Below are 11,723 nucleotides of genomic sequence, written 5' to 3' on the forward strand. Positions count from 1 at the left end.
TCAGATTAACCAAAATGCAGACACAGATCTCTTGTGGGTATATCAGACAAGATCTACTTATCTAAAGGATGCAGGACAAAGTCACCTAGATTGGGATCCTCAGCAAAGCAGCAGGCAAATTTCTGGACCTCAGTACCCTCTTTGGGGCATCACAATAGCAGATTGTGACATCTGAAAATCCAGCTTTTTCCTTACTGGTCCAAGAGGCCAGCAATTTTGAATATAGGCTAAACCACGATTTGTGCTGGATACCATTCCACTTATTCCAGGCAAATACCATCAGTTTTTAAAGTTATACAACATATGGTATAATTAGAAGATTTCAGTATTATACTATATACTCACGCATAAATACACTGTTAGTTCATCATCATTGGTGTTCTGGTGCAAATATATTTCTTAACTTGATGATTTGCTAAACTAAAAGAGGTTAGTTACTTAATTATCTCTTGAGAGTCATACAGCCACTTAGACATTAAGCCATTAATGACTGGGTTAGCTGTTGTTATAAATGAAGTTATAAATGAATTAATGACAAGAATTTATAATAAGTTAGAAACTATTCTCTAGGGGAAATGTATGTAATGAGAATTAGGCAGAAGCTTAGAAAGGAAGAAGACTTGGCTTAGGAACTCAGATTTCTGAGTCTCTCAGAGAACAAGGGCTCTTAAAAGAATGAACATTCTCTTCCACTTCTGGGAAAAAAACATTTCTAAGAAGCAAGATAGGCAATACCCTTTAGAAATACACTAATATGCAGATAGAAATACACAATTTCTCTTTTCTGATTATGTAACACCTAGTTCCAAAATGTACTTTTGTTGTAACCCTATAAGGCTCATAAATACCCTGAATTCTTTTATCTTTCAAAAGCTTTTCCTAATAACAGTGAGAAAAAGAAAATGTCTCCAAGTGCTTAGCAAAGCTCAGTGGCTTTTAGGTTTCAGAGATCTATCCTTCTGTGTGTTTGTGTAGTTGTCTTTCATACACATTTGCAGAAATCACCTGTTACAGTTCCTTTTTAAAATCATGAACCCTGCATTAAGACATTGTCCTTAGTGAAGAAAGATATTAATTTTAAAATTCCGCTTTCTTTTGACTAGTTTCCTTTGTATATCTAGAAGGAGAAATTAGACAAAAGAAACTGAGGTTCATGGAGCTGACACTTGCCCAAGGCCTGATAAATACAGAGCAAAACTCAAAGCCAGGGCTGCTGATGCTTTCAAAGCCTGTGCTCTCGTTCTGTTTTGTTCTCTGTTATATCACACTGTTACATAAAGGACATAAGTCTGTAATTGTGTCCTCAGTTTTATGGTACTTTTAAATAATAATGTTAATATGTAATCTTTGTAAAAACCCAGTGTGGGAGATACTCTGATTATCCTTATTTTGTAAATGAAGAAAATGAGGTCTAGAGATGTAAATAGCTTGACCAAGTTACACATCTGGTAAACTGGGCAGCCAGAGTTTGAACCCAGGCAGCGTACCTCAGGGCCCATGCTCTTGGCCACTGCTCCTCTCACCAATCAAAAAGCTGACGCAGAAGGCATTTTCTGTTTGACCACAGATTGTTCATATGTCGTATGCTCTTAGCAATGCTTAAATTGTATCATCTGTTTAAAAATGTGGTCTTTAGGACATAAAGTGAAAGAGTATGTGTGGTTTGTCTCAGGACATAAATAGCTTTCTGTATCATATTCCCTCTAGCTCAATTTCCTTCTAAAAAATGAAATTCTGTTATACTTCAAAAAGAGGGAAATGCTCATAAGCATTTTCCAGAATACTATTTTTAAGTGGAAAAAAACAAGACTTATGTACAGGTTTTGACTCTATGGGAGAAGTGGAAAACTTGAGTAGTCTTAATGTACACAGTATAATGGGGGTGAAGCAGTGTTGCATAATCTGCTTGTCTTTTTAGACTTCTAGGTTGCTCCATGGGAACCCTTCAACTCAGCTTATCCTCTCTGCTGCATTTCCTCTACAGCAGAGCACTTTCCCTCAGTCACATCACCAGCAACACCAGTCGCAGCAACAGCAGCAACTGAGTCGGCACAGGACTGAAAGTTTGACGGATCCTTCCAAGGTTCAACCACAGTAGCGCACACGCATCCTCTCTGCCCTCAAGGGAGGATGGGAGTGGTCCATAAAGAGTTGCTTGGATGATCTAAGGATATGATGAAAAGTTCCAGCGGTTTCATGGGATGCAATACTGAGTGTTCTAGTTCCTGGAATTAGTTAGCAGGGAAAATGCTGCCTAGCACTGCAGATGTACATTAAATACCAGCCAGCAGGAGGTGATCATAGGGCCACAGCCAATTCTGACAGTGTTTTACTTGCCCAGATATTTTTTAATGGAAAAAGAGTATATTGCCAAATGTTAAGAAGCTCAGCTATGAAACAGGACCTCCAGTGAATCAGAAAGGCACTAATAACATTAGTAACTTTGAGTGGTTCTGTGCCTGTTTTCAAGTGTTACAGAGGACACACCACTGCCATCCATGTCAGGGGTTTGCTTACGATGATGCCATGAAGACAGTCCAGTAGACTCAGTAGACCCCCTTCCCTTTTCAGATAATGATGGAATAGTAATTAATTTCAGAATGTTGTGTGGGTTCAAATTCTCTATGTACAGATGCTGTAAAAATAATACTATGTATATGTCTGGATAAAAGGAGAGAAAGCAAAACATTTTGTATGCTGCATGAAAGCATTATCTCTTCCTTTAGGTATGAGTACATTTCCTTAGATTCTGATGCCATGTGCAGACTAATACATCCTCTTTTCCCTTTTGTTTACAGTGCGGTAGTGTTCTATTCACTCTTCCGGGGCACAAGTCTTTTTTTTGGTTCATACTTTGACTGTGATGTCACAGTTTGTTCAGTGAGGTATGATGTGCTGCTGGGAATGGAGTTGTTGTTTTTTTTTTTTTTTTTTTTTCAGGTTAAATTATTTGAAACAGGATTTTCAAGTTACTCAGAAATATCCTTCATTTTATTATTCTTCAATTATGTTTAAGAATAGGATTTGCACTGCTTTATTTTAAGATGGTTGGGAGTTTTGAGCACATATTTTGATCTAGTTCCTAGTTGGAAATAGTTGTGTAAACGGTTTTTAACAAGCTTGACAGTTATTTCAAGTATGTTTCAGTTATAGAAGTGAATTTGCACACAAAATATTTTAGGCACTTTTTAATGTTCTCACTGGTGGGAATTTTAACTTTTAGGATTTGTTGGAATCTTTTTATTATCCTCCACAGTTTCAGTGCTTCTTTTAGTCAGAAATGATTCAGGGTTATTTGAGGGGAAAAAAAAAAAAGAAAAAACAACCCATAGTGCCTTGATTTTCATTCAGGTGATTACTCACCATCTTAAACTCATTGTCTAGTTTCAGTAGCAGTTTTGAAATCTTGGTACATTTTTAATAGCATGTGGGTGTCAGCACCATTAAGTTCCTAATGAAGACTCTCTGAGTCTCTTGGATTAGAGGTACAAATAATTTCAAAATAAAAGATAACATCCTGGTGACACTATCAGAGTTACTATTGGATCACAAAGTTGTTTTTCTAAATCAGCATTTTCCTTAGATTTATGTATTCATTTAGGAATTACCAGTAAATATTTTCTCAATGTGATCTTAAAATCCTACAAAGACAAAAGAAGGGTTAGGGATTGGCTTTACCTTCACTATAGTGCTAGAATCTTGTAACTCACGTGCTTTATAAACATGAACTAAGATTTCGTTTGGTGATACCATATTCTAAAGGTAGTAAGTTCCAACCAGAATTGCATACATTAAAAAAAGCATTTTATAGATTCTATGGTACTAATAATTAAATTTATAACTAGAGAACAAAGGAAAATTAATGGGAAAATATCTTATTGGCTATCAAAAATTATTACTGAGGAAAGGGAAGATAGCAAGCTGTAAGAAATCAAAATTAACCTTAAAAGAAAACGTGTAACAGAATTGAGGTTGTTAAAAGATTTTGGCAATGAAAATAATACAGAATTGCTAGATAAAGGTGTCAGGGGAACTCTCAGTTGGTTCTAAGACTTTTCTGTTCTTAGCTTTGCTATCATCCTTAAGGGATATACTTTATCTTTCTGTAGAAAATCATACCTGGCCACACTTAAACTAGAAAATTCATGTTGAAAGAAAACAACCAAAGAAAGTTGGTACCTACCCTTCTACAAAAGAAGTGTTACTAGATGCCAATCAGTAATTAACATATCAAGGAGCTCCTCTTCTAGCTAAATGACCATCCAGAAGAGATTTCTGACTTTGTCATGAATGTCAGGAATAGATGTCAGAATATGTGTGTACTTAAGCATATGCCCACAGTGGACAACGTTGATGTTGTAGAGCATGGCAACAGTATTTTTTTTCCCCCTTCAAACTTGCCTTTCCTAACCTTATCATGCCATTCCATATATTCTGAGTTGTGCCTCATCTATTTATTGGCAATATATAGTGATATGGATTTAGCAAACAAAAGGTATGAAGAACTATTATATTATGGTTTATCTTCCAAGTCCCGTATGTGAAAAGAAAGATGGTGAACCATGAGTACTGTGTACTCAGTTTAACACAAGCAAAGTGTAAGACAAGCCACAAGGTAAATTTGTAGACAGTTCATTCACATTCTCCTCTCCCTGTCCCTTCAAGTATTTTTCCATCCTCAAATATTTAGGAAAGCAAATTAGACAAGATTTTGCTTTATAATTCCTGTTGTTCTCACAGCTCACTTTTTTCCTGCTTAGAAATGGTTGCTACATTTAAAGGAGCAGCTGGCTGCTTTTCATTTGCTGTCAGAATGAAGTGTTGTGTCAGAAGAGCTAGTAACTGCCTCTCAGCTCCTTCTTTAACTTTGTTTTCCTCCTGCTTCCCTGGAACTTGGACCGCAAAGCGGTTCCTGCCCCTTCCTCCATGAACCGAGACTTGAGCATCCTGATGGAAGATTCAGCAGTTGCCTGTAATTCTTTCATTTCTGTAGCCAAAGCTGTTAATTGAAATCCAAATCTTAGTCATGAAAAAATACCAAATAGGAACACTTTTCTGCTACTTAAAAATCTTATCTTCCCTCTTCTTTACTCTCATAGATATTACATTTTTCTTAAACAAACAAAAAAACACCAAAAAAAACCCCCTTTTTTTCTGGGTGGCAATTGTTAGGTGTTAGCTGCTTTGAACTGCTGTAGCCTTGGGTGAGTCACTATTGTTTTTAAACTACCAGTGAGGATTATAAGGATTAATAAAGTTGCTGCTGAGAGTGGTGTCAAAGCAGAATCAAGACACTTACAAGTACTTTATTATTTGAGTGAAAATATTGGTGGAAAAGCATATGCGGGGGACAGGGGGTAACATATAAGTAAATAACTATAGTTCGGTCTCCCAACTCTGTCCCAAGTTGAAGGGGGAATTTGAGTTCTGTGCTCTATCACTTAAATGTGGTTTAAGAATGTACTAGCAATAAAGGGATGCCAGTAACTTTGAATAGTTTGTTACAGAGTACTCAATGCAGATTAGTGAAAATGTTACTGGAATTTTTCAAAAGTGCTCGGGTTGATGGTCATTGCCTTAAAGCATTCTGCTTGCAGTTAGTTACGGGCACTGTGTCTTGAAGGGAGATGAACCCTTGTTCAAGAAGCCTTAGAAAGGGGCCCCTTAAAATAGAACTCGTTTGCCTGCTCTACACAGACAGGGGAAAATTATTTTAAACTGGATATTACTCAACAAGTTTTAAAATATTTCCACTACATTGAGGTAAACTATTTTTTTTTTAAAGTGGACTGCAAATAACATTTTGCTCTGGTATTGCACATTTTTACTTTTTTTTCTGTATTTCTTTGGTGATTGAAAGTTTGTTGACGAACATTTGTGTAAAACTCATTCACGTCTATAACCTTTCCAATATCTGTGACCCTGTTCTTAGTCCCTCGGGAGTCAGTGTTGGAAGGTATAAACACTGGATATTACTATTGCTGAGTGAGTCTAGCCAGAAATAAGCTGATGGGAATTTTTAAACGGAGGAAAAGAAACAGCACAAAGGCACTTGCCATTTTTAGTGATCAGAGAAAAAGAGTCTTTTTTTGTTTGGGGCGGGTGAGCATTCTTCTAAAAGGAGCTTCTGAAGTAGTTGCAAAGGAAAAGATTTGACTATTTTTATAGTATATTTAATATATTTGTATATAACTATGAATATAATAGGAACCCTTCACACGCCTCCCACTTTTCTAGTTTACTTCCCCTTTTGCCATAGCACTAGCATAGCCTCATCCGCATGGGTACCGTGCCTATTGTCAGCCTACCAAAAGATAGTGCTGCTGCTTTCTAAGACAGGTGAGAAGACCCAACTCTCATGCCTGGGGATCCTTTATGTAGGAATAGCACACACTTTGCAGATATCACACCACAGTCGAAAAGCATCATTTTGAAAGGTAACAAGCACTTTATTGCAATTAATCATTTTGATAAAGTTTATTATCTTAGATATTACCATTTCTAAAGGATCCCCAACTCATCACTTAGGTGAAATTTTTAAATGACATTTCTGAGAAATGTTTAGATCCAGTGAACCATAGTAGGTTTAAGGGAGTGATTTCAAGGTAGCCAAATGAACTTTGACTTTTGTTTTGAATGTGGTAGAGTCAAGGGATTGTAGATGCCTAGTTCCATTTAGACACTATTGTAAACCTATCTTGCCTATTGTGTGGACACCAAAAGAGACCAATGAGCCTGTTTGTTTTCAGAGGTCTAGGAGAATTGCATCAGTGTGAAATAGATGTATAGAACTAACCTAAAAGTGATTGGTAGTCATATTTTAGAATACAGTAATTTCAAGAATTATTCTGAGTGTTTTAAATGTGCTCTGAAATGTTGGCATGTCATTTCAGTGTTTCCATTTGAATTGCTCTTGTAATGAATGTTTTTTGCACAAAATGAACTGAGAAATACTACTTTGGTTGAAGAAAAGGAAAAAAATAATTTGGTCATATTTTAATGTCTCCTGTGGAAACACTGGGGGGTGAATTTTGTTGGTACAGTTATTTTCAGGATATTTGAAACAGTATTGAACAGCTCACAAATTAAGCAACCGTGAATGGATTGAAAAATTAAAACTTTCCATGTGACTGTTTTGCATACTTTATCCCCATGTCATAATTTAACACTACATTCCTTGTTTTTCTTAAATAAAATAACTTTGCAGGTTCTGTTTTTGAGTATTTAGCAAGTTATTTTCTAAGCTGCCCTGGTTTTCCTAGGGAAAACGTTCTTAGGTGAAATAGGATATAGTTTATGAAAAGACATTAAATGAAATCCCATCACCACCACCAGCAAACACTGAGGTGCTGCATTAAGTGACAATCAAAATAGTATTTATAGGAGAACTGAGAAAAGGGTTTTTAAAGGAGCAGTTGCTTTGAAAGTAGTTGTCTGGGTTTCTTGAATAAAAATGGCTAAATGTATTTATTTATATTTTTAAATATCTTTGCGTTCCGTTTCCTCATCAGCGTGATTTCAGTGTCGTGTATTTAATTGTGGTTTGTTTTGTTCTGCCTCGTAATCTGTGCAGAGGACTGGCTCTGCCTCCTGGGGGGTGTGTGTGGGCCTCAGCCCTCGTGACGCCTCTTGGTGGCGCTCTGAATCTGTTCCACTTCAGCACAGCGGTGGAGCCCAGCCCAGGTGCCCCCAAGGCTCCCCTCCTGTTCTCAACTTAGTTAAGAAAAAGTAAAAGTAACGCCAACTGTTTTCTAGTTTCACTTGCTGCCTTTTCTATTTAACGGGCACTTTTTATATAACTTCCCCAACGCAGCCAAAGGCCAGTATGACAGAACCCATGGCACGCGTTGCCTGTTTTGCCCATTTGGAAAATGTTATTAAAACAATCAGCATCTTCTAATGGCCATCACTCATATTCATATTAAAATCCATCTACAGTCCTTAAATATAGGTGGAACAATGTATAAATACTGCAAACTCTTCTACAAAGAAAAATAATGTGTGCTGTCTGTTATATATAGTGTAATGTTGCTTGGTCCTTTAAAACCAAAGCCAAACCAAACGTTCCTACACAGCACTGTCCAATAAAAGCAGTGTTTGAACATCTAAAGCCTAGAAATTTGAGGATACTTATTGCTGGTCTGCATTGGAACAGAATTCTCCACCTTAGGGCTCTTGAGTCCCACAGGCAACGTCCAGAGTGCACTTTAGCTTTGGGATCCCTTAGAGAACGGTAATTAAAACAAGTGAACCACAAGTTGGATTTAATGATGTAAAAAGTGTTTCTTGACTCTTTAAGGGTTAAATTGGAGAGCTCATGTTTTTAAATGTATGCTTTTAAGTTTCTGAGGAAACAAACTGTGACATCACTTTAAAAGTGACATTCAGACGTTTTATGATGTGTGTTTTGAGTTGGCCTGTACTGGTGCAGATTCACCACTGGCAATGGTTGTGCCAATACTAAAGACTTAAAATGTAGGAGAAGCTATATTGTGTTCAGGTGGATGTATTATGTAACCAGACAATCATCAAGCAAAAAGAAAAAAAACTGGCCAGGAAATGTCGTTTTCCTTTATAGATGTCAGCCAGCCAGAACAGCTGTCATTTAGATCATCCTGGAATCACTTTGAGATCTGTTTTATCATGGTGTAAGTTGGGGAAGGTCCTCAGTATGGCACTTGCACATTCATTCTATGTAAAGACTGAAGCCCAAAGACGAGTAAAATTCAGTGCTGTATTGAAACCAGTTAGTGCAAAAAAAAAAAATTTTTTTTTATCTCTGTAAATCTTTAATTGTTAACATCAGTTGGTAGTTGTAAAAACACACACCAAATTATTTCTAATGTTCTGTGTGGTTCTTAGTGTGCTACTCTTGACATTGATATGTCCTTACTGCTTGGTTCTTGGTTTAAAATTAAAATTAGATATAGCCTGTCATTCTTCCTTCTGAAAGGGTGGAGCTGTAAATGGCTAAGAATACCTATTTTTCCTAAAGCAAACATTTCATTAAAATCCAGATTGATATACAAAAAAACAAGGCTGACATTTCCCAAGTAATGTCTTCAGCCCGAACCCTAAAATGCACAGAAGCACGATGGGTAATGTTTTAACGGTGCTATAATAGGTTCTCTGCTGATCTTCACCTGTTTGGAAATACAGTATTGTATAAAATGTGGATCATTTTGTTACCAATTTAATATTGCCATTCTGATTTGGTGTTTAAATTGGTTACACTTGTTTCTCAGAGCTATCCTTTGAGAAGAGTGTAAAGTGTGTTATTAGCCTACCTCCACTCAGGCCTCTTGCTGTATTGACCATTTTTCCAGGTTATCATGTGCAGTTTTTAAAAACTATATGTTCTCTATTATAATGCTTTTTCCCATAGACTCCTGTAATGTATTCAGAACCTAAAATGACAACGAAAAGAGCCAAGCAGTAGCATTTGTTTTTTTTATAAATGTAAAAATTAGATTCACTTTGTTTCCTATTCAGTTTTAAAAATAAAAATACCTCAGTGCTGTGTTTCCCAGTATCACCTACATTTCTCAATTTAACACCTGCTTTATGTGGCACATAACTTGTAAGAATCACATTATTTTGGATTTTAAAGAATATTAAATATTTTAAAATCACTACTAATGACATTTTTCTCTTTTATTCTGCCATGGAGTTAGCAGCATTTAGCAATTTTTGCCTTGTAGCTAAGCTCTGATCTGCCAAATTCTCTTGAGTAGTTGTGTCCTGTTACGAGAGTGTGGGGCCTCACAGAGCCTCACTGCTACTCACTAGGCTGGTGCTGGGACCGGGCTGCCTTCACTGCCAGGTGTACCAGCTGTTTTCTAACAAGGAAGTAATACAGTTCCACAATTCTGTTTGTAACAATTTAAGGCAGTATTAGGGATATTTTAATTGCAGAGATTTCTGGTGTAGTCTGGGGACTTAACCCGAGATTTCTTTGCAGTGTCTTATGGACACTGTGTTTTTCTACCCTGTAGTACACACTTTTCATGGTAGAAAAGTTTATAAAAATGACTTTTTCAGAAATACGTGAACTGCTGCTTTTTAACTGACAATCATGTTTAGATCTCCTCACAATAGTGGTCAGCTGTCTCCCACAAAGTTACTACTGCAGAATGATTTCTGTGTTGAGAATGCTGGGTGATCAACTGGATTATTTCACAGTCTCTTCAAATTACCAATGACTGTACACTGTGCACTTTGTAAGTAGCTCAGTAAACCTGACTTGCTCTGGGTCTGCTATTATATATACTTCACACAAGGAACACGTGGAGGTTTCTGTAGAACTGTTCTTCAGGTCTGTAGCAGCTTCTGGTAGCAGTGTTACTGCACATGGTAATAGAGCACATCAGGCTGGGAGAAGGCAGGTATACTGCTTGGATGGAACATTTGGTATGCAAGTTACAACAACTTAAATGACAGTGATTAGTGAAATTGCTGTGATGAGGCGGCCTTCACCATAATCAGTGATTGTGGTCTCTAGAACTAAACTGTCCAGTTTGACCCCCTGCTGTACCAAGAGTTAACCTTTTAAAAGAAATTTACATTTAGTACCTACTACCTCACAGAACTTTGTGAAGGTTTATTCAGTTGCTAAGTCGTGTCTGACTCTTAGCGACGCCAGGCTTCCCTGTCCTTCATTATCTCCCGGAGTTTGTTCAAACTCATATCCATTGGGTTGGTGATGCTATCCAACCATCTCATCCTGATGCCCCCTTCTCTGCCCGCAATCTTTCCATCAGGGTCTTTTCCAGTGAGTCAGCTCTTTGCATCAGGTGGCCAAAGTATTGGAGTTTCAGCATCAGTCCTTCCAGTGACTATTCAGGGTTGATTTCCTTTAGGATTGTTAAGGCTAAGATAGTGGTTTAAAACAGTCAACTTCAGAAACTGGTCTATAAATACCAATATGACTTTGATAAATGAGGAAATTAGGAGCTAGCATAACACACAAGGAAAAACAAGCACTGGTCATACCACTTTTATTTATGTTGTATGTTACATTGTTTATTCAATATAGAAAAAATATGAATACACTCACAGTATTCTCTTAATTTGGTAATTCCACATGGTCAAATATTGACTGTTACTGTATTGGGTTTTCTACCCAATTAAAAAACAGGAAGAAAGGACCTGGCAAACAGTTGTCATTTTAATAACAGCAATACCTTTCTCTTGCTCTTAGAAGACAAATTTTGAAAAGACTTCTGATTAAACTACTGCTTACTGGCTCAGGAAAATGTTTTAAAAGATATAAATTAATTCATTCTTTCCCCCAGGAAGAATTTTAGGGTAAACATCTTAAAACACCCTGGTTATCCAGGAGAAAATTTATATTCTTTACAAAGGGGTCAGTCAGTGCTGAAAAAAAATCAAGTGGCAGACCCCCCTGAACAACGGTTCTCTATATAATACTACCCCCACCTCACCCCCAGCCAAAAAGAAAAAGCCAATAAAATAAAAACGGAGACCTTATATTAACATAATTATGCTGGAGAAAAGGAAAAATTCACACAAATATCCGGTTTCTTTTAAAACTCCATTTTGCAAATAGAATCAGTGATTATTTCTTTTGGACATAATACTTCCATTAAGTGGGTCAAACTCACAAATCAATACTACAAAATACAGTATTTTCCATCACTTTTAGTTGTAATATACACTATGTACATAAAGTTACCTATCTTAAACTAAATACAAATGAACAA

General features: G+C 36.8%; 1 protein-coding gene across 11 annotated transcripts in view; it reads left to right on the forward strand.

Annotated features, from left to right (window-relative positions):
- CLOCK (clock circadian regulator) overlaps positions 1-9,632 on the forward strand; it is a 121,867-nt gene extending 112,235 nt beyond the window's left edge. For all 11 annotated transcript variants that reach the window (XM_044945872.2, XM_006058323.4, XM_025290043.3 and 8 more), the window contains one exon: positions 1,919-9,632. In XM_044945872.2, the coding sequence (XP_044801807.1) occupies positions 1,919-2,098 (180 nt within the window). In that variant the 3' untranslated portion in view covers positions 2,099-9,632. The remainder of the gene's footprint in view (positions 1-1,918) is intronic.
- The last annotated feature ends 2,091 nt before the right edge of the window (positions 9,633-11,723 follow it).

The sequence above is a fragment of the Bubalus bubalis genome, chromosome 7 (genome assembly GCF_019923935.1).
Source record: "Bubalus bubalis isolate 160015118507 breed Murrah chromosome 7, NDDB_SH_1, whole genome shotgun sequence".
In the NCBI taxonomy this organism is placed as follows: domain Eukaryota; kingdom Metazoa; phylum Chordata; class Mammalia; order Artiodactyla; family Bovidae; genus Bubalus; species Bubalus bubalis.